The sequence below is a fragment of the Crocodylus siamensis genome, chromosome 2 (assembly GCF_052110815.1).
Source record: "Crocodylus siamensis isolate JL-2025a chromosome 2, ASM5211081v1, whole genome shotgun sequence".
NCBI classification, from domain to species: domain Eukaryota; kingdom Metazoa; phylum Chordata; order Crocodylia; family Crocodylidae; genus Crocodylus; species Crocodylus siamensis.
Genome location: NC_143396.1, coordinates 47,940,586 through 47,964,392, shown reverse-complemented (window position 1 = coordinate 47,964,392; position 23,807 = coordinate 47,940,586). Strand labels below are relative to the sequence as shown.

Here is a 23,807-nt window from a genome sequence, read left to right as displayed (position 1 = left end):
CAACCGCATCCTGTTCAGATCCGCCCACTTCTCTAACCTATCCAGGATGTGGTCCCTGCCTACCAGTGCATTCACTTTACCCCACAGCTTGGTGTTATCAGTGAACTTGAACAGGGTGCTCTCCACACCCTCGTCCAGGTCGCTAATGAAGATGTTGAACAGCACTGGCCCAAGGACCGAGTCCTGGGGGACTCTGCTGCCACACCCCCCCAGGTCGACATCGACCCGTCCACCACCACCCTCTGGGTGCGCCCCTGGAGCCAGTTTGCCACCCATGTGACCGTGCATTCGTCAATGCCGCAGTCCCTCAGCTTGCCCACCAGAATTGGGTGGGACACTGTGTCAAAGGCCTTCTGGAAGTCCAAGAAGATGACATAGACTTCCTCCTTCACATCTAAGCTCTTTCTTACCTGGTCATAGAAAGAGACCAGGTTAGGTAGGATTGGCCTTGCACAAACCCATGCTGGTTACCCCTCAACATCACTTCCCCTGCAGGGCTCTCACAAATGTGGCCCTTGATAATTTTTTCAAAGACCTTCCCCAGGATAGAAGTGAGGCTGACTGGCCTGTAGTTGCCAGGCTCTTCCTTCCTCCCCTCCTTGAAAACAGGGACTACATCAGGGACTTGGCCCAAGCACCAGGCGTCCTCAAACTGCCGTGCCAATGGCTCTGCAATGACACCAGCCAATTCCCTCAGCATTCGTGGATGAAGGTCATCCGGGCCCACTGACTTGGACACATCTAAGCCCTCCAGGTAATCCTTAACTAGATCTGAACAGTCGGGGGACTCGCATCCTTCCCGGGCCTCTCTACGCTATCACCCGAGAGCACCCCATTGTCAGCAGACAGGAACACAGAGGCAAAGAACTTGTTGAAGAGTTCTGCCTTCTCTTGTGCGTCCGTCACTAACTGCCCTGCCCTGTCCTGTCCCGTAGGGGTCCAATGTTACCCCAAGACTTCTTCTTGCTACCTATATACTTGAAGGGCTTTTTGTTATCCTTAATCCCAGAAGATAATCTAAGCTCCAGTGCTGCTTTAGCCTTCCTCACCAAATCCCTACAAGCTTGGGTCAGGGAGGTATACTCCTCCTTTGTCCCTGCCCCCTACCACTGCCAGTACGCTTTTTTTTCTTTGCCCTCAGGCCAGCCTGGATATCCGTGCTGAGCCATGAAGGCTTCTTGGACCCTTTTCCTGCCTTCCTGTGCAGAGGAATTGCTTCCCAGTGCTATGCCTCCTTGAGCACCCATACTAGCTACCCCCTGGGCTCCAAGTGCCTCCCTGACTACTGCCCTGAGCACACTGAAGTTTGCTTTCCTGAAGTCAAGCTTTTGCTGTGCTAGTTACCCTCCCCACCTTTCTCTAAATAGCAAACTGGAATGTACTTAAGGGACAAAGAAAAACATTGTTATGTTTGTTTCTTTTAAAATAATACATGCTTTTAAAAAAATTCCTAGGAGTCTCATAAATTCATAGATATTAGTGTTGAAAGGGACCTCAATAGATCATTGAGTCTGACCTCTGCATAGGCAGGAAAGTGTGCCGGGTTCAGATGACCCCAGCCAGATGCCTATCTAACCTCCTCTTGAAGACCCCCAGGGTAGGGGAGAGCACCACCTCCCTTGGGAGCCCATTCGAGATTTTGGCCACTCTAACTGTGAAGAAGTTCCTCCTAATGTCCAGTCTAAATCTGCTCTCTGCTAGCTTATGGCCATTATTTCTTGGCACCCAGGGGCGCCTTGGTGAGTATAGCCTCACCAATTCCCTTCTGCACCCCCATGATGAATTTATAGGCAGCCACAAGGTCGCCTCTCAACCTTCTCTTGTGGAGGCTGAAGAGGTCCAGGTACCCTAGTCTCTCTCCTCATAGGGCTTGGCCTGCAAGCCCTTAACCATACGAGTGGCCCTCCTATGGACCCTCTCCAGGTTATCCTCATCCCTCTTGAAGTGTGGCGCCCAAAACTGCACACAGTATTCCAACTGTGGTCTGACTAGTGCCCAATAGAGGGGAAGTATCATCTCCTTGGTTCTGTTTGTCATGCATCTGCTGATGCATGATAAAGTGCAGTTAGCTTTGCTGATGACTTTGTCACACTGACAACTCATGTTCATCTTGGAGTCCACTAGGACTCCAAGATCCCTTTCCTCTTCCATGTTGCTGAGTAGTTCATTTCCTAGGCAGTAGGTGTGTTGGATATTTTTCCTCCCTAGGTGCAGCATTTTGCATTTCTCCTTGTTAAATCGCATTCTGTTGTTTTCTGCCCATTTGTCCAACCTGTCCAAGTCTGCCTGTAGTTGTTCCCTGCCCTCTGGTGTGTCTACTTCTCCCCACAGTTTTGTATTATCTGCAAACTTGGAGAGAGTACACTTCACTCCCTCGTCCAAGTCACTGATGAAGACATTGAAGATATTGGTCCAAGGACTGAGCCCTGCAGGACCCCACTGCCCACATCCTTCCAGGTCAATACCGACCCATCCGCCAGCACTCTCTGGGTACGACCATCTAGCCAATTTGTCACCCACTGGACTGTGTAATCATCCAAGTCACAGTTTCTTAATTTATTCACCAGTATGGAGTGGGATACCATATCAAAGGCCTTCCTGAAGTCTAAGTAAACGATATCTACCCCTACTGCGTCCAGGTGTTTTGTAACCTGGTCATAAAAAGAGACTAGATTAGTCAGGCGTGATCTACCTGCTACAAACCCGTGCTGGTTTCCCCTCAGCATAATTTTTCCTGCTGGGCTCTTGCATATATGAGCCTTAATGATCTTTTCAAAGACTTTACCAAGGTTGGAGGTGAGACGGACTAGTGTGTAGTTGCTTGGATCCTCCTTCCTCCGCTTCTTGAAAATAGGGACCACGTCGGCCCTTTTCCAGTTCTCCAGGACCTGGCCTGTGTGCCATGAGTGCTCTCAAGACAGCAGAGACTTCCTATGCCTGAACAAGGGTGACTGCACCTGAAAGCTTGCTAAGAATTTTTTTCCAACTACTCAGTTGGTCTAATAAAAGATATCGCATCTACTCTAAGAACCTTGCCATTTAAAAAACTCTTATTTTTACTTGTATTACTAGTAAGGCCTTATACTATTACAGCTGAAAAAATTGGAATTTTTATTTCTTTTTTATCATGTAAGCTATTTCTAGTTTACCTTCAACTGAGACCTTCAATCTCTTTTTTTGTTCTGGCGCTCATGTTCTAGGATGATTCAGTATTTTAGGTAGCCGGCATGATTCATGGGGAATGTTAAAACTCAAACAAAAAAGGCTCTTGTAATTGAAAGAAAGGAATACAGTAAGAAAAGAAGCATTTATATTAATACTTGGCTTTGTAACCTCTTCTTCTCCATCTTCTTCATAAACAAAGTTTAAAAACTATATTTAAATTATCTGACAATGTCGCCTTCAAGGGCCCCATGCAAAGCCTATTGAAATCCAGTAGAAAGTCCATTTGGTTGCTAAAGAGGCGGTGGTCATGGGGGACCTAAACTACCCGGACATCTGCTGGGAGACACAGACAGCAAAGTCCCACCGCTCACGCAGGTTTCTAACCTGTGTACAGGACCTCCACCTGACGCAGGAGGTACATGGTCCCACTAGGGGGAATGCCTTACTGGATCTGGTATTGGCAACGGGGGATGACATAGTAGGGGACCTACAGATCGGTAGCCATCTGGGGGACAGTGATCACCTAAAAGTACAGTTCAACATAAGGCGTCGAGTGGGTAAGGTAACCAGTAGGGTGAACGTGCTGGACTTTAGGAAAGCTGATTTCAGCAAACTCAGGCGATTAGTGAAGGATGCACTGCAGAGTAGTAGTTTTGAAACGATGGGAGCCCAAGAAGGGTGGCTGTGCCTTAAGGAAGCTATCCTTCTCGCACAAAGCGAGACGATCCCCGTGCGAGGTAAAAGAGGGAAAGGGGCCAGGAGGCTTCCCTGGCTGACCAGAGAAATCCAGGGCAGACTAAGGGCCAAAAGGGGAGCACATAAACACTGGAAACAGGGAGAGATCACCAAAGAGGAATATACCTCTTCTGCTCGTGCTTGTAGGGAGGCAGTTAGACAGGCCAAAGCTACCATGGAGCTGAGGATGGCAACCCAAGTAAAAGACAATAAGAAATTGTTTTTTAGATATATAGGGAGTAAAAGGAAGGCCCAGGGAGGAATAGGACCCCTGCTAAATGGGCAGAAACAATTGGTGACGGACAGAGGGGACAAGGCTGAACTCCTCAACGAGTTCTTCGCCTCAGTGTTCCTAAGTGAGAGGCATGACAAGTCTCTCACTGGGAGTGTAGGGAGGCAGCAGCAAGGCACCAGACTTCCATGCGTGGACCCTGAGGTGGTGCAGGGTCACTTGGAGGAACTGGATGCCTTTAAGTCGGCATGCCCGGATGAGCTCCATCCGAGGGTACTGAAGGCACTGGCCGACATCATTGCAGAGCCACTGGCGGGAATATTTGAACGCTCGTGGCGCACGGGTCAAGTCCCGGAGGACTGGAAAAGGGCCAATGTGGTTCCCATTTTCAAGAAGGGGAGGAAGGAGGACCCGGGTAACTATAGGCCAGTCAGTCTCACCTCCATCCTTGGCAAAATCTTTGAGAAAATCATCAAGGCTCACATTTGTGAGAGCCTGGCAGGACAAATTATGCTGAGGGGAAACCAGCACGGGTTCGTGGCAGGTAGATCGTGCCTGACCAATCTAGTCTCTTTTTACGACCAGGTCACAAAACGCCTCGACGCAGGAGGAGGGGTGGATGTCGTATACTTGGACTTCAGGAAGGCCTTTGACACGGTATCCCACCCCATACTGGTGAACAAGTTAAGGGGCTGTGACTTGGATGACTGCACAGTCCGGTGGGTGGAGAATTGGCTGGAGGGTCGCACCCAGAGAGTTGTGGTGGATGGGTCGGTTTCGACCTGGAAGAGTGTGGGCAGTGGGGTCCCGCAGGGCTCGGTGCTTGGACCGATACTCTTTAATGTCTTCATCAGCGACTTGGACGAGGGGGTGAAATGTACTCTGTCCAAGTTTGCAGATGACACTAAGCTATGGGGCGAAGTGGACACGCCGGAGGGCAGGGAACAGCTGCAAGCAGACCTGGACAGGTTAGACAAGTGGGCAGAAAACAACAGAATGCAGTTCAACAAGGAGAAATGCAAAGTGCTGCATCTAGGGAGGAAAAATGTCCAGCACACCTACAGCCTAGGAAATGACCTGCTGGGTGGCACGGAAGTGGAAAGGGATCTTGGAGTCCTAGTAGACTCCAAGATGAACATGAGTCGGCAGTGTGATGAAACCATCAGAAAAGCCAATGGCACTTTATCGTGCATCAGCAGATGCATGACAAATAAGTCCAAGGAGGTGATACTTCCCCTCTATCGGGCGCTGGTCAGACCGCAGCTGGAGTACTGCGTGCAATTCTGGGCGCCGCACTTCAAGAAAGATGCGGATAACCTGGAGAGGGTCCAGAGAAGGGCCACTCGTATGGTTAAGGGCCTGCAGGCCAAGCCCTATGAGGAGAGATTAGAGAAACTGGACCTTTTCAGCCTCCGCAAGAGAAGGTTGAGAGGCGACCTGGTGGCTGCCTATAAGTTCGTCAGGGGGGCACAGAAGGGAATTGGTGAGTATTTATTCACCAAGGCGCCCCCGGGGGTTACAAGAAATAATGGCCACAAGCTGGAGGAGAGCAGATTTAGATTAGATATTAGGAGGAACTTCTTCACAGTTCGAGTGGCCAAGCTCTGGAACGGGCTCCCAAGGGAGGTGGTGCTCTCCCCTACCCTGGGGGTATTCAAGAGAAGGTTGGATGTGTATCTAGCTGGGGTAATGTAGGCCCAGCACTCTTTCCTGCTTATGCAGGGGGTCGGACTCGATGATCTATTGAGGTCCCTTCCGACCCTAGCATCTATGAATCTATGAATCTATGACTTCCAGTCACACTGTAAAATGCTATTCCTGTGCTGAATTTCCATTTTGGAGAACACAGAGGTTTCTTCAATGCATGATGAATAAAAACAAAGCTATTTTAATTGATATGTTTATGACTTTGTACATATAAAATTATCATATTTCAGAGAAACACTTCTCTCCTCAAAGCCAGGGTTGTCCCAGCACCTCAGTTTTTGATCATTTTTCAGTTGAACTAATGCTGTCTAAGCAACTTCTTCTTCCCTGGATGACTGAAGTTTGTTTTGAGAAGTTTTCTCCACTTTAATAGAGAAAACATAATTCCACTTAATATTGTTATCCTATTGAAACTTCATCACTTCAGACTAAGCATCTTTCTTACAGAAAAGCATTTGTTTCCAGACTTTGAGAATAACTCCTCTTTCACTGACCTGACACCTAAAAAAAATTCTGAACTTAGTACATTTCAATTATTATGTCCCGTAAGTACATGCTTATCTGAAATAGGCATGATTGGTAAAAGGGGCAGTCTAGTGCCAGTCAAATGTATTGACTTTCTCACTATTCAACTTGCACACTGTAGGTCTTTTGTGCAGTCTCTTTCTTCCCTTCTTCCTTTTTGACCAATTCAATGACTGTAAAGAATCAGACTTGCATTGTGTTACTGGAATTGGTGCCTACCTTTTCGAAGTTCACTGAGTAAAACCAGTTTCTGTTCCTGTTAATTTCAAGTGAATGGCTTTGTTTGTCCCAAGAGGATAATTTGTTGCATGTCAATACATCATTTTAAATAAATTTGTTACACTGCTCCCCATCACATGGAGTCACCACAGACCTCTCACTCTTCTATAAAGGTAAGACAGTGATATGCTACACAAGTAGACATGTTAATGATTTTTTGTGGTCTTAAATAGGGTCCAATAGAACTGCATTTCAGCATCTATTTAGAAGACCAGTAGGTGAAATGGGATCTAGCCATCTAATATGCTTTACTGTTTATGAGATAAGTAGCTTTTGAAAATTGGATTTGGGATCTTCCTTATGCAACTCAAAGGGTTAAATTTTAAACAAAGCATTATAATGCTTTTTAAAAAAAATGTTTATTGCTGAATATGAATATAGCAGATACTATTACAAAGAAATCCCTGCAGGTAGGGATTTATAATGATGCAGATTTGTATGTATTGTTTTCCATATAAATGAATTTCACACCTCTTATGGAGGGAAAGGATGACTTTTTATCACTTATCTCCTAAAAACAGGTATTTCACAATATACTCTTAGATTTTTCAAAGCTGCCTAAGGGAATTTGGTATCTCAGTCCTCTTAAAACTAAATGAGTATTGTCTGTCCAAATCCTCTGAATATTGCAGCTGATGCCTTTACACTTTTTAAGGATTCATTGGTATATTTTTTTATGGTACAACTAACTTTTTCCATCTTAGAAGGGTACAATGTAGTTCAACAAATAAATACTTCCCAGGGGTATTAACTTTTCACAGCATTTCTTTTAAAATTGGTTAATTACTTGGAACATTCCTGTCACTTGGTCCTTCTATGATATCTTTCATCCAGGATATCAAAGTGATCTGCATATGGTAATGCATAAGCTTTTAGTTGATGGTTTAAAATAAAGATGGTCAGCATACATGGGTGCTCTCACCATTGCTACTTCTGCTGGAGCTTCATTAGTACTAGCTATATAAGACACCTTGGGAAAGGAAAGGTCAACCTACAAAAAAAAAAAAGAAAAAGCTCAAATCTCATTTTCAAAAGTGATTGAAGTCCCTTGAAAAATTTAATCACAGGGTAAAACCAGTACTCACTGGGTGTGGATATGGCCTAGAGCTCAGATCATGAATAGATGACTCTGGAGGTAAAATTTCAGTGATTGGTGTCACCTGTTTGTACTAGACAAAAGAGTGATAGCCATTCTGGGATGACTGGTGGGGAGAAGAACATTAAATAGGTGGAGTTTTGCTGTTAATAAAATTGGTCTCTTTCAGTTACTTTTCCATGCAAATAGTAGTTAGACTGAGAGTTAGCTTCAGGGGGGTTGACTGCAAAAGGGCTACAAGATTGAATTCATGTTTGTGAGGATGTACATTAGTAGAATCTATAGTTAAGATGGTTTCTTAACTATAGGCTCTACTCGTAATTTTTCATATCTGCAAATTAGATGTCAGACAGGAAAAAAATCTTCATAAATTTTAATGCCATTTTCCACCAATTTTGTTTGCACTGGAAGCAAAGCTGCAAACACTGTTGACATCGTTGCCCTCTTATGGCAAGCATTTGGTACTGCAGGTTTAAATTTACCTTGTGACCGCAGCACTTTTGAAAATGTTACCCTTGTCTTTGGGGCATTTGTTGTAAGCATCTTGTTTGAATAATATGGTTGTGTTTTTACATGGTATGGATTTTGCATACATAGATTTCATAGACATTTGGGCTGGAAGGGACCCTGGAGGATCATCAAGTCCAGCCCCCTGCCCCAGAGGCAGGAAGTCAGCAGGGATCCCAGCAAGATAAGCATCCAAATGTGTCTTGAAGGTGTTCAAAGTGGGTGCTTGAACTGCCTCTGGTGGCAGCCTGTTCCAAACCTTGGGGGCTTGGACAGTGAAGAAGTTCTTTCTTACGTCCAGCCTGAATTGGTCACAGTGGAGTTTGTGACCGTTCGATCTTGTCATCCCTTGGGGCACTCTGGTGAACAGACGTTCCCCCAGATGCTGATGAGCACCCCGATGAACTTATATGTGGCCACCAGATCACCCCTGAGCCTGCACTTTTCCAGGCTGAAGAGCCCCATTGCTCCCAGTCTCTCATCATAAGGTCTGTTTTCCTGACCTCTGACCATGTGCGTGGATCTCCTCTGCACTCTCTCAAGCTTCTCTGCATCCTTTTTGAATTGCAGAGCCCAAAACTGGATGTAGTACTCCAGCTGTGGCCTCACTAAGGCCGAATGCAGTGGGAGAATGATGTCCCGGGATCTGCTTGAGAAGCATCTATGGTTGCAACCCAGTGTTTTGCTCGCTTTACTAGCTGCAGTATCACACTGAAGGCTCATGTTCATCTTGTGGTCAACCATGACCCCCAAGTCCCTTTCATCTGTAGTACTAACCAGTGTAGCACTACCAAACCTATAAACACGGTGCAGGTTTTTCCTCCCAAGGTGGAGAACCTTGCATTTTTTGGTGTTGAACACCATCAGGTTCTCGTCTGCCCATTTCATGAGTCTGTCCAGATCTGCCTGGATCACCCTCCTATCATCAGGTGTGGATGCTTTACCCCAGAGTCTGGTGTTGTCGGCAAACTTGGCCAGTCCATTTCTGACACCAATGTCCACATCGTTGATGAAGATGTTAAACAGTATAGGCCCTAGGACAGAGCCTTGAGGGACCCCACTGGTCACAGCACACCAAGACGATTGGCTTCTGTCGACCACCACCCTCTGGGTCCTACCACAGAGCCAGTTCCCCAGCCAGCAGATCATGGTGATGTCAGGGCCACAGTTAGCCAGTTTAGTCAAGAAAGTACATTCAGAAAGTTATTGTACCTGCTAGAAAGGTTAGTTTTCGTCAAAGTTCAAAATGTGTACCTGTCCATTTTCATCCTGGACATGATCCCAGAACGCTGAGTACCTTCAGATCCTGTTGCCTTGAGTAGAGGCTGTAAGAGTTAAACCTCTCTTAGAACCAAGCCCTTGTCTGACCAGAATTTATTTCCATGTAAAATTCCCTCCTTAAACTATAAATACATCTACATCTTTCCAACCCCTACATTATTTTAGTAACAAAGTGTTTCAAATCAATTTAATTTGGTAAAGGGAGGACATCCTTCAAAGATGTCATTCAAAGATTTGTAATAAAAATTAAGTTTTACAATGTATTGTTATGCCGTAGAGGTATAGTTAATTGGGGGTTATTTGGATGAGGAGGAAGCTTTATTTGTTTTCTGTTTTTGGGTTTATTTTGTTTCTTAACCCCATAGCAAAATCATGAAGGGCAAATCTAGTCTTCCTTGTTTTTACTCAAAATTCCTCAGCAACTGCAGCATATTTTATTGTAAGCATTTACAACCTTTAATTGCAGCATGTATGTGGTGAATTTTAAATAAAAGTGTCTTTTCTTCAAAATACTTGTTAGTTGCTGAAGTTAAGTAGGTATAAACAAAGGCTTTTTAAATAGTGTGATTTAGAAATGTCTTCCTCGGTTACTTTGCTTTGTCTTTCTTGATCTTTTGCTGTGCTTTTTATAACAGGTTAGGTGTATGTATCAAAAGGAACGTGTTATGCATTTGCTTTACCAATGGAAGATAAAACTGCCTGAAGGGAAATATAAGACTTCTGTACATGCTGTTTCTAGATGTATTTCATCATGGACAATTTCACTTGTGTGTATCTGTGCCAACAGTGATTATTAAAAACTTGCAGCAATAAATGGGCATTGTATTGTGACAAGCATTGATGCCAAGGGAACAAACCCTTCAAATTCACCACAGGGCTTGCTTTGGGATAAGATACATGCCTTTTCATCCAGGAATTTCTGTGCAAGTTTGGTTGAGTAAAAATTTCTTCTGGAAAACTGCTGTTTCCCACCTTGGTCCTGTATTTTGTTCAGTGTAATTCTGGCAGTGTGTCAAGGTCTGCTCATCCTGAGGCCATGTCCTCACTGCCACTACTTGGGAAAGTGTTAACGTTGGACACTGGTAGAGCAGGAGGATGAAAATTCAGTTATCTGTTTCTGGGTCACCTCCACTTAATGTGACCTGAACTCTGGAGTCAAAACAAACACCAAAAAAGCTTAAATTCTAGGTTTGCTTATGATTAATGCTAATTTGTGACCCTTATTATTAATCAGTGCATTATTTTCCTCCTTAAGAGGTTACAAACTATATAAACAGGAAATAGAAACCAGCTCCATAATACAGCAAATAAAACCCCATCTACTTAACGTGTTTCTAGGCAGAATCTGCCAAGTTGCTATTTTGGGCTATGTGATCTAGTGTTGGAGCTGCATACTAACCTCTAGAAAATAGTCTTTTCTTGCAGTTAGTTAACTTAGTTCTGTAACTGTAGTAGTAGAATTTTGTGCTATAGTGTTTGAAAGTAGGGGAGCCACAGTTTTTAAAGCAAGGTCAGGCAAAATACAGGCCCAGGGGCCAGATCTGGCCTGCCAAATGTTTCTATTTGGCCCATTGGTGCTCCTCTGAAGGAGAATAGTATTTGCCTGTGGCTGGCCCATCTTTCAATGCCTTTTGCCCTTCTCCCTTCCTCATACCATAGCTGGCTCCAGTGGCCAGGCAGCCACTTCCCAGCCTGGCCTGCCCTGCCCTTAGGCACCAGGGTATGCTCCAAAGCATGGGGAATTGAGCTTCTGCCCAGCAAGGCTGTCTGCACACAACTCTGACCCTGAGACTGTTTGCAGACTAGACAGCCCAGCCCCCAGTGTGAGTCAAAGCTCAGGTATGGTTCTCCCTGCTGATGGGGTAGGGGGTACAAGGAGAAGGGGGGCCAAGGGGTGTAGGTTATCTAGGTTTGGCTGGGCTAGTGCTGCACTGTGTTCCTGATAGCCACTTTGGGTCGCGTGGGTGCAGCTGGGGCGGCTGGTATGGCTCTGCCCTGACCCAGCCATGTGCCAAGGACATGGGACAGAGGAGGGTGTGCTGGGCAAGCTGTGGAGAATGCACGCATGTGTGCATCTATGCACATTGTGTGTGGCCCTGAACAGCTCACCAAAACTGGTGAAGTGGCCGTCTACCCCAAATAATTGCCCACCCCTAGTTTAAACCCTGCTAATGATAAATGGCAGCAAAAGGTTGTTACAGTTGCACATAATAATAAAAAAAAAAAAGAGTTTCTTTAACTTAAAGCTGGGAAAATACATACAAAATCCTGCATTAAAAAGGTATTAGGTTGAAAAGGCAAGAACTCAAAAAATGGAAAATGAAATTAAGCAAACTGCAACCTTGATTTCCTTTTCTATGCATATGTACTATTATGGTCTGATCATAACTACCTAGTTACAACTAAAAATAACATATTAACAGCGCCATGTATTATAAACCCCAAGGTGTATGTAGGCATATAAACTTGAATTTAAAAAATGTGTTCAAACTGAAATCTGATGTAAAAAACCGTAACTGTTATTCCTGATAAAGACTTTACCTGCCTGAAAACATTAATATGCCAGTAATTCATAACTTAGCACCCCTGCATTACTGAATTATACTCATCTCCTATCGCATGGGCCAGATCTGGCCTGCAGCACTGTCATTTGACCCACAGGGCTCCCTGTGGGTATAGTAATTTGGTGGTGAAGGAGCAGTGACATTGGTCCCTTGCTGCCAAATTTCCATACCCATGGGGAGCCCTGGGCCATAAACAAGGCAGTGGATCCTAGCATGCAGAGCTGGACATCCAGGGCCCCAATCCCAGCATGGGGTGGGGGAGGGTAGGAGAGCGCAGTGCCAGGCCCTTGGGATCCAATCCCAGTACACGGGGTAGGATGGGGCAGTGGTGGGCCCCTGGGACCTAATTCTGGCGTGCAGGGGGATGGGAAGGAGTGATGCCAGGCTGAAGAGCCCAATCCAGCCCTGGCTCTGCACCCCTCATCTGGCTCACAGGGCCAAAAGGTTGAGCATAACTGCAATAAAGTAATATTTAGATTCTTTCCTATCAAAGATCTGTGTTCCAGTGGTAATGCTGAGTAACAGTTCCAGAACAAAAAAATTCCTCCAACATTCCCTAATGTTTCTTAAACTCTGATTATCTCCACTATGTTGAATTTGTTCAAATTGTGCAGTTTAACAGATTTCAAAAACTGAAAAATCTGGCTCAAAAATCTGAAGAAGTGACCAACTCTCTCTTGCTAACTGGTGCTTTCTTCTTCATTTCAGTTGAGACAATCCCAGTCATACTGCACAGACACGGAATGCCTTCAGGAGTGTGAGTAACTTCGAATTGGGAATATTTGGGTTTGAGCCATCTATGGAAGCCAAGATGAGCAGCAATAATTAAAGCCCAATTTGCTGACATTTGAAAGGCTGGAGTTAGTTTTAGTATTACACAAATCTACTAAATCAAGGTTGCAGGGCTGGGATCGTTTTGTTTTCTCTAGAAGGGTTGTGATATGCATTAATCTCTGTGAGTTTTAAATAAAGCATGTTATGGACCATGCTGAGCAGCCCGGAAACCTACTAGTATCAACATGAGTTTGTAGGAGCATAGTTCCTCATGATCTGGCCAAAGTTTGACTGAATCAAGCCTAATATTTTCAAGATTAGAACTTGTACTGTGGTCCTTGCTGATACAGAGAAGTTCTAAATAGGACTAACTCGATTCAGGAGAATGACAATACTTCTACAGGACAGTGGTGTGTGCCAGAGAAAGATGGCTTTAATTTCCCTCTAGTTCTGTGATAGTTCTGCCACTGAAGACTGTAATGGGGCCATGCTAAATCAACACAGTCACTGGAGGTCCTTACCATGCCCCTCTGAGACAAATGCCATTTATTTTGGGGTCTGGGTAGCTTTTACACCCTCTGCTCCCACAAAAATTTCTGCAATTGGAAGAGGGCTCTACCAGTATCTGCCTATGAGGGAATCTGCATGAAGTATACAACCTAAAATATGCTGGTGGTGCACTTCTATTTAAGTCAGTTACCATTTAATACATTTACATATAGCAGAAAAAGGGAGGGGTGGGGGCAGCAACCAGCCAAACCTGGAAGGATGAGAAATAACCATAGTAGAACATAGGCATAATTACGTCTCAATCATCCCTGACCAGTAGCTGTCTAACCTCATCTGGAACATATCTAGTGAGGGAGAGTCCACAACTTCCCTAGGCAGTCTGTTATGCTGCCTCACCGTTCTAACAATGAAGACGTTTTTGCTGATATCCGATCTAAACCTACTTTGCTGCAGCTTCAAGCCAATGGTCCACATCCTTTATGCAGCAAGAGAGAAAAGGTGTTTTCTTTCCCTCTTACTTATGGTAGTCTTTCAAGTATTTGAAGACTGTTATCATTATCCTCATAAACACCTTTTCCACAAGCTGAATTTGTTTAGCTCCTGCAGCCTCTCCTCGTGTGACTTGCTTTCCAAGCCCTTTATCTTTTTTGTTGCCTGATGCCTGGACCCTCTCTAACTTCTCCATGTCTGTAAAATGTGGAACCCAGAACTGCACACAGTACTTCAGATGAGGCCTAACCTGTGCTGAGTGATACACAATTACTTTCTGTGTCTTGCACCTAATGTTTCTGTTGATGCATCCCAAAACCACATTCACCTTTTGTGTGGCTGCATCACACTACAGTCTGTGGTCTACCAAACTCTCAATTCCTTTTCCATAGTGCTGCCTTCGAGCCAGGTGTTACCCGTTTTATATTTGTTTTTGATCATTTCTCCCAAAGCATAGTGAGTGCTTCGTATTTGTTAGCATTGAACTTCATTCTGTTAGCTCTAGCCCGGTTTTCGAATCTGTCAAGATCCTTCTGAACTGAACTCTATCCTTCAACATGTTTGCAGTCCTTCCAGTTTCATGTAGTCTGCAAACTTTGCTCAAGAATCTTGCTATGCCAGCATCCAAATTGTTAATAAACATGTTGAAGAGCACCAAATCGAGGACAGACCCTTGTGGGACTTGATGCAAAACCCCCTGCCATTCTGACACGACCATTATGATTTACTTTTGCTTGCACCTATTGAGCCAGTTATCTATCCAACTTTTGGTAGTTTTGTCCAGCCCACATTTGTCCCATTTGTTATGGGAAGGTTTTGTGGGATCTTATTAAAAGCCTTGTTGAAATCCAGATGCATTGTATCCATAGCATTCCCTTCATCCACCCAAGTAGTTACTTTGTCAAATAAGTAGATCATGTTTGTTTGACTTGATTTGTTCTTAGTAAATGTATGCTAGTTGCTTGTGATCAGCCTTCCTTCATCCAGATTCTTGCAAATGGCCTTCTCTAGGATATACTACAGTAACTTCCCAGATACTCAGGTGAGGCTAACTAATCTGTAGTCCCCTGGGCCCTCATTTTTGCCTTTTTTTTAAAGGGGGGCACTACACTAGCCCTTTGTAGTCTTCTGATACCTGGGCACTCTCTCATGACTTCATGAAGGTCATTGCCAAGAGCTTCAAGATCTTCTCTGCCAGTTCCTTGGGATGAAGTTCATCCAGCCCTGCTGACTTAAATTTTATTCAAACCCACCAAATGCTGTCTTACTGTCTCTTCTGTTAGCTCATCCCTTACCTTGCCTCCTTCCTTATCCAAATAATCCTTATTAGGTGTCTGGCTGCAGCTTAATTTTTTTTTTAAAGAAGACTGGGGCAAGGTAGCTCTTGAGTAACTCTGTCTTCTTTGCATCTTCTGTTAATAATTCCCCTGGCTTGTTAACAGTGGACTTGCAGATTCCTTGGTCCTCTTTTCTGGCCAGCATGCTTATAGAACCTCTTGTTGTTCTTTTAACTTCCTTCACTAGGTACAGCTCGTTCTTTATCTTTACCTTCCTGATTTTTGTCTCTGCAGGTTCTTGCTATTTGCTTGGTGACTTGCCCATTCTTCCATTGTCTGTATGCTTTCCTTCTGCATCTGAGGCATTTTAGGAGCTCCTTGTGCAGCCACATTTGGTCTCTTTACATTTTTGAGCTTCTCTTGGTGTCAGGACAGTTTCTTGCTAGGCTTCTAATACTGTCCCCTTTAAAAGCTCCCAGCCCTCCTGGGCACCTTGTCCTTCAGTCTGTCCTCCCATGGTGCCACATCTATTAACTCCTTGAATCAGATGAAAAATATATTTCTGAAATCTAGCATCCTAATTTTGCTGACTTTATGCTTTCCCTGTCTCAGGATCTGTAATCCTAGTGTAGCATGACCACATCCTCCTAAGTTGCCCATCACCATCACATCCTCCATTAGTTCTTCCCTGTTGGTTAGGACAAGATCCAGGATAAATGATCCCCTGATTGTATCCTCCACCTTCTGGAATAAAGTTGTCTCCCATACAAGTTACAAATCAGCTTGACACTTTATGTTTAAATGCATTTTTCTTCCAGCAGCTGTCTGGAAAATTGAAGTCTCCCATAACTGTCATCCCATAGCTATTGGATAGACTTGTCATCTCCTTGAAGATAGCATCATCCATCCCCTCTTCCTGATTGGTGGCCTGTAATAAATACCCACCATCATATTGGTGCTATATCTTTCACTTTTCATCTTCACCCAAATGCATTCTGTTTTGCTATCTTCTTTCTCCTGAACAAGGAAACAAATAAATATATGTGTTTTTGACATGCAAGGCAACACCACTCCCTTTTCTCCCAACCCTGTCCTTCCAGAACAGAATGTAACCCTCAGTGTTGACACTCATAAGAGCTGTCCTACCAAGTCTCTCTGATGCCATAGTTTGTAACTGATGTAAGATTGAAGAGCCAGCCTTGCAAATGTGGAAGTCTGGCTGAATTTCTGATTAGAGACTAAACTCTGACAGGCCAGTCTGGAAGACTCAGAATTAACCCTTGACAGAGCAAAGAAATTTGTGAGCAAAGAAAGTGAGTCTTCACTCCATAGTAAAGCTGATGGAAAGCGGACAGTGCTCTGATACTTACTGAGTGTGTCTACATGTGCAATTAATGCTATTTGGACGTAGTGCATGGTAAGTCAGCCCTGGGAATGTATCTACACATGCACCCTTTTGGGAGCAGATTTAATTCTTATAGCATTAAGTAGATCCAGGGCTGCTCCTGCCATACTCTGACCTCCTGCAGGAGCCAGGGGGAGCGGCAGCTTCTGTCTATAGCTGCTCAGGTGCCAGGAGTTTCCAAGGGGGGACTGGGTCTCCAAGGAGGGGGAATGGCTAGGCACAGCCTGGTAGGGGATGCAGTTCTGGGAGCCTGTAGCAAGTGTACCATGGGTGCTCCATGCCCCAGCCTGCCCCCCAGCAATAGCAGACAGGGCACTGTGGCTGTGAGGCAGCTGCGAGCCACCTTTTCCCCCAGCCCCTGCAGTAGGGTCTCTGGGCTGGTGCCCATGGACCCCAGGCCTACAGCACTCACCCAAGACTACAGAGACTCCAGACAATTTCTATTCAACAAGCTTTATTTCCCTCCAGCACAGCATACTCCCTCCCACCCCCCTCAAACAACACACTCCCTCCTGGACCTCCCCCACAACAAAACCCTCCCCCAAACTCTTATGCCCACCAACAATAAAACACCCTCTTCCCCATGCAACTATATACAGTAGTGCAGTTGCTGTATGGGAGGCAGGAATGGTGGGCTGGCAGCACCTGTGGTGCAGAGCCTGGGGGCTAGTGCCCAGCACTCTGGTGGCATCACCACAGGCATGAACACCATAGCGCAGCCAGTGGTCTGGAGGCTCAGCCGGGGGCTGAGATGGATACTGACCAACCTGCTCCCCCTCTTCCTTCATGGGGCTTGGTTTGACAGGGGCCACCTCCCACTCAGGGGCCATCAGCCCAGACAGGTGGTCTGGATGGTAGGGGAAAGGGCTCAGGAGCAGGGGTGGGGTGCCCTGGCGACTGCATCTGGTGAAGGGCCTCCTCCCAGGCCTGGTGGCCTAGGGCCAAGACCCATGGCTGGGCAGCGGGTGAGGCCAGGGCTGCTGGATGGGCAATGGGCAGCACAAAGGAGGCCGCCAGGGCCAAGATCCTGTCAAGCACCCAGTGGTCCTCCTTCGTGGTCCCCACTGCACGACCCGCCATGCCAACCTGCCGCTCCTGGGCAGCCACCATCTGTTCAAGGAGGGCAACATGTCTTTCCTTGAGCTCCAGGAGCCAGTCACAGTATGCCTGGTCCTGTTTCCACTTATGCACCTCCCTCTCCCACTTGTACGCCTCCCACTTGCCCACTTCTGCTGACTGATCCCTGCCCATGAGTCGGCCAGCCACTCCTCTGTGATAGTGACCAACTGGTCCAGCAGAAGGGTACAATCCTGGGTACACCACTGGTGGAGGCAGCACATGCAGAGGGTGCTGGCTGTTGGGGGCACCATTCCTGATGCTGCATCCCTGGCTGTTGCCCCTCCCTTGTGAGAAGCTGTGGGACCTGCAGAGCAAGCATAGGAGAGGCTCTTTGTCAGTTTGCAACATTTTGCAAACTCACACCAGCTGTGTGCCAACTGGCCTCAGATCAGGGGTCATGTGCACACAGGTGCCCAGGGACCATGGTAAGTTGGGCAGGCAGCCCCTGTCACAGGCAGCCACCAGCTGAGCTGTCTGTCCCCACTCCCTTTGTGGGGTCACATGGCTGAGTTGGCACTTGCTGCAGGCAGCCTGCTTTCCCAATTCCCTACATAGGCTGGGCCGTGGCCAACTCCCCCACTTTTCCTGCAGGCCAGGCAGTTTGCTCCTGTGGGGCCAGGCCCATGCTGGCCAGGGAGATGGACCACAGGCCTCCCCCTGGCTGGGATACAGAGATGGTGACACCCCTACCATCCTCTGGCAGGCTTGTCAGAGAGATGGCCTGGGGCAGGGCCCACCCACACATGGCCTGCACCCCGAGCATGCCTCTCATGAGAGTGCCCTGGGCATGCCATAATAAGGTATTTGAGCTCACTGAGGGGTGCCTAACCCACTACACCATGCTTCTGATGATCACAGTGCCCTGGGTGCACCTGAGAACCTGGCGGAGGGCCTTGAGCTTCAGTGGTGCCCCAGGCAAGCCCAAGCTTCTCTGCAATGTGCACCACCGCCTGGAGGGATACCTCTGCCTAGTCCCTGGTCCTCATGGCCGAGGGGATCACCGCTGCCATTGATGAGGTTCTGTGCATGTGAGAAGCCCCTGGCTGCCTAGCTAGGAGGGTACTTCCTGCTCAATAAGGTTCTGTACTGCCTCCTGCCTCCCTGTGTGCTGTGTGGGGGGAACTCCCAAGAGGCAGGGGGGAGCTCGGCCGCGCAGGGCAAGGAGGGGAAGGAAGGGGAGGGGGACCTTCACCCCTGTGCAGGGCCCCTGACACTAGGCCTGCAGGGCAGGGGCAGGCAGGTTAGGTGGTGTGGAAATGGGTGGCCATGGTGCCCCCAAGTCCTCCTTCCTGGGGTTATTTGACTCCAGCAGTCTTTCCTGCCCTGGACCCAATAACCTCACAAGGTGCCTTCCAGCCCTCAACTTCTGTGAACTTCCTGTGTGGGGCTTACTAGGTGGGCATTGCAGGCAGTCCTGGCTGTTGGTCTCAGAGCCTGGTGGCAGGGAGGAGGTCCAGCTGCTTGTGAGGTGCTGGGGGGTTGGTGGCCTGGTGCCTGGGCACATAGCCAGTGGCTCTTTCCAAGGAGAAACTTGAGTTGGCCCTGTGTGGGGTCCTCCCTGGCCTGTCCTCCCCACTCTCACTGTGTAGCCACAGTTGCTGGGTGCTAGCCTGGGTTGCCCACACTGGATGAGGAGGCCACTGACCACTGGTGCTGCTGGCCCAAGGGGCTGTCCTCAGGGGATTCTCCTCTGGGACTGGAAAAGAGTGGGAGCTCTGGCAAGCCACCAGTCCTAAAGTAAACATGCTGTCTGTGGCCGGAGTCCCTGGGAGTGAGGAACCTGGTCAGCTCCCTCATGCAGGGCATGCCTCTGTGGGCTGCCACAAACTGCCTGTTTTGGTCATTGACCCTCACCCTGTATCTGCAGGGCCTTCACTTTGACCCTGCACTGCCCCCCAGAGCAGCCGTGCCTGAGCTCCCCCATGTAAGCCTCCATCTGATCATGTATATGGGTACTGGCCCATGTTCCCTGGTTGAACTGCCGCAGGACTTCAGCATTGCCACATATTGCCACGAGATCCATATCTCTTCTGCCCCTAGTTGGGGCCCTGGGCTGAGTGCCATGTTCACAGGATGCTTCTGCCAGGAACTGCAGGCAGGTGAAACAGGAGGGCCCAGGAGCAAAGCCAGGGGCTTGCTTGAGTGCCAGAGCTGGCACATGCCCACACTCCAGGGGCCAGGGAGCAGGCAACAGAGCTCTCTGGCTCCAGCTAGGGTGAGCAGCACTACTGTTGTCAAGATAGGCCCACCAATGAAAGCCCCAGTGGCCAGGAACAGGCAGCAGCCGGCCCCAGGGCCCAGAGGGCAGGCCAGGGGACTAAGGGTCAGGCAGGGACTGAAGAGGAGCTGCCCCTGCCCCATGGCTGGAGGAGCTGTCAGACACAGTGCTCTGCTCCTGGCCAGAGGCTGGCCCCCTAGCAGACTGGCTGACTGGGAGCAAATTTGCAAATTAACAGCAGTTAGTATATTGAGCTGTCTGATCTCCTTTGCCACAGGGACACAATGATGAGTTTGTAAGGCTCATTTTATGTTTGATTTTATTGAAAGCACCATAGCCTGATTGCAGTCAATTCAGGCTTACTGATCCCTTACATGGGAATTTATTTGTATAGTGGAGTGTGGTGGTTATTCCATTGCTCTTCCCACCTTTTCTGCGGCCATGATGACAGTATGTCACCTGCTTCCTACTATGTTTCTGGAAGATACTGGTAGGGATTTTCTGCTTCTTAGATGTGTCTGCATTGGGTATTTTTTTATCATGTCATATAGTGGATGTATTGCTGCTGCCAGTAATAACATATCATCAATAGAGGCCAAACTGAGCTGTGCCATGGATCTCATAGTTTCCTACCTAAAACATTGGTGATTAAAGCTGAATATACAGAAGACTACCTCAGCACTTTTTCACCTGAATAATCATGCCTCAAATGCCAAGCTAAGAGTTGTTGTGGAGGGAAAAGAGTTACCCTTCAAGAAGACACCAACCTACCTGGGTGTTACACTAACCTTCCACCAGCCACCTGGGGAAGCTGAGGCACAAGGCAGCTTCAAGGGCAGCAGTCATTAAGAAACTAGCCAGTACAACATGTGACTTCTCTACCTTGAGAACAACTACATTAGCCTTGGTTTACGCACCAGAGGAATACTGCTTGCCTGTGTGGGCAAACAGTGCCCATGCCCACAAACTAGACAATCCCAACAGGAAGACCATCCGTTACATGACATGATAGGTTAGTCTAATGCGCATTAAAGCTTCTTGTGTACCCATGCCCACTGTGGCTGTTAAATAAAATCGAAAATGCTTCAAAACTGAAATTGGAGGCAGAAAGCCACATGGAGCTTAGTCAGTGTCCAGAAAAAGAGCTTGTGGAGCTGCACATGCTGTGGCACACGTTACAAGCTAAGATAATGCCCAGTATTTGGAAAGAGATGCAAAAGTATAAACCCAAAAGAAAAAAAACTACAGTGGATAAGGGAGAAAAAGGGTCAATGACAAACATTTTTCTGTGTTAGATGCATCTGTGTTCTGCATAGGCAGAAGGAGAAAAAAATTATTGTGGGGGAGGCTGAGTGACTGGAGCCCAGGCAACTCGTCCAGGAGCATGGAGGGGGCTTCTGCTGCTGTGTGCACCCCAGCATGTGCTCCCCCCCCCGTTCTGGGCACAGAGCGGAGGCAGCTGCAGCTGTGGGCTGCACTTTGCACCTTGCTACTGCTACTGCTGCCTCTCGACCCGCGTGACGCCATATGCATTCTGCCACCAGGCGCAGCCCAGTGGCAGCAGGCAGATGACATTGTGCCACTCCTGGAGCAGCTGCAGCAGTGCACAAAGCGCAACAGCAGCTGCATCTGCCCTGCATTCAGATCGCCAGGCTTTGCAGAGCAGCAAGAGCCTCCCCACGCCCCTGGACAAGCCACCCAGGCTCCAGTTGTCCCATTGCCCACCCAGGGCCCCATTCATCCCAGCCCCTGCCCCTGCTTATGCCCTGCTCCCTCCCTCCCTTCAGAGGCCTTGGTCAATTTATTAATTGATATCTTTTGGCTATAGGAGAAAGATGTGAGGGTCTGTATCTTTTAGAGAGGCAAGAGCCATTTGAAACTAATTGCTGGGATCTAGAGTTTCTCATGTTACACAATGTTAATCAGTCAGGTGGTGAATAAAAAAGACCTTTGTCAGACTCTTCAGGTCTGAGTGATTTCTATACAAAGGAATTTTGATCTGAGACTTCTGAGAAGGATGATAATGAAGAGAATCCAAGATATTCTTTATATTTTTTACTACTTTTACCCTGGAGCACAAATGGCTAAGTTATGGCCACATGTACTTTCTGGAGTTTGTCTTATCAGAGGCATCTGGGTAAGAGCAGACATTATCCCCCAAATGTCCACGTGATTTGGAGAGGAGGAGAACATGAAGGAAAGGGAACTGTGATAGCATGGTCTGACTGTAAAGCATTCACCTGAGTTTGAAGTCCTTTGTACATCTTTGCCACAAAGTAATTGTGCAACTTCAGGCAAATTATACTTTTATGTGCTTTAATTTACCCATGACAAAAGGGATGGTAACGCTGCCTCTAACCTGAAGGTGCACTGAGGTCCTGAGGTTTAATTTGGTAATATTTGTGAAGCATGTGGAGATCTGAAGAGAAATTACTCCCTTCTTAAGAATTATGATGTCTACACTTTAGTTCCAGTGTGGAATTCTTGCTGACGTTTTAGGATGATGTTTAAACTGGCTGGCTTTTCTCCTTGGTGGGGCAAAGGCAAGTCTCTTGGGAAATGTACTCTTAAGACTGAGCCTGGAGACGCTGCTGAATCTGTTTACAAAAGTAGATTACAACTGTTCTGGGCCCTGCTCCATGAAAACTTCACCTCCACCCTTTCCTTTGCCTTGAGACAGTGAGCCATGTATAACTTCAGTCCACTGCTTCAGCCTCAGTGTCAGCCCCCTCCCCCTCCCTCGGGTCTGGTTGTAATGAGCCAATGACGGCTAGATTTTGAATCGGTCTCTTTCCTAGGTTTGCACTTACAGTAGATGATTAAGTGTCTAGCAGCTGTAAGCTATGCAGTACATTTTGTGAAGCTAGCTGACTCAGGCTTCCTTGCTTACAGGGCTTGGATCTGAAGATTTTTGTTTTATTTCCTCCCTGCCTGTTCATTCTCATGGGTCACTTTTCTGTTTCTCAGTTTATCTAGTAATGCTTTTGTGGATGAATCTTTAGGTTACAGATGAATTACAGAAGTAACTACTGGGAATTTAGTGGTTTTTGTGTTGGGAAACATCAGGGCTGTGGCTCAGTTGATGTCACAGTTGTGTCATGTGTTGTTCTGTTGCTACCAACTAAGGGGAGGCGACCCTGGAAATTCACTGCATTGCCCTAAACTCTGTAGATTTTGATTCATTCTGTGAAATGAATTCTTTAAGCCCAGATATATGATTTGTAAAGTCTGCATCTAGCCAAACAGAAACAGTAGTATTAGCAAAGTTATGAAATTCTCCCATTTATTTCAGTATGGTAATGACAATGAACTCTTATTTAATTATCACTATATGATGTACTCAGACAAGGTTCTTTGGGTAAATCTGATATCTTTTATTAGACCAACTCAAATAGTTGGAAAAATTCTTCTTAGTAAGCTTTCGGGTATAAAGATCCTGGATTTTTCTAACTATTTGCATTGATCTAATAAAAGATATCAGATTTACCCAAAGAACCTTATCTGCCTATGTCCTTAGATCAAAACAGCTACAACCTATACCACTATATGATGTAGCGTTTATAATGCTATTGTGGTCAGGGGGTCCACCAAGGTAAGGGCCCTTGGACAGCCTTGTGGAGGAAGATATTGTCTCTGCTCCAAAGGTCTTACAATCTACCATTTAAATATGACTGGTTAGGATTTTTGTAGGTGATACCTTTTATTAGACCAACTTTTACCATGGTTAGCCATTTCACTACTGTTTCTCCTTCAGAAACAGGCAACCTTATTTAGGGTGGCCAGAAAGTACCCATTACAGTTTTTAATGTTTTTTCCAGTAATTTCAAAAGGAATCTTGGAGAAAGAGGACTGAAAGTTTGACTATGCAGCTAGCTGAATAGTCCATCAGGGATTCTCTTGTGAGAGAGTGCTTATGCTAAGCAA

The 23,807-nt window shown here is 46.6% G+C and overlaps 1 protein-coding gene across 2 annotated transcripts in view; it reads left to right on the top strand.

Moving 5' to 3' along the window:
* The window catches only part of SMIM14 (small integral membrane protein 14), an 85,077-nt gene that overhangs the window by 51,125 nt on the left and 10,145 nt on the right, over nt 1-23,807 (top strand). The window contains exons 1-2 of one of the 2 annotated variants that reach the window (XM_090035777.1): nt 9,961-10,294; nt 12,800-12,848. In XM_090035777.1, the coding sequence (XP_089891903.1) occupies nt 10,172-10,294; nt 12,800-12,848 (172 nt within the window). In that variant the 5' untranslated portion in view covers nt 9,961-10,171. Of the gene's footprint in view, nt 1-9,960; nt 10,295-12,799; nt 12,849-23,807 lie in introns of those variants that run through there. The other variant, XM_090035778.1, reaches the window with a different exon arrangement.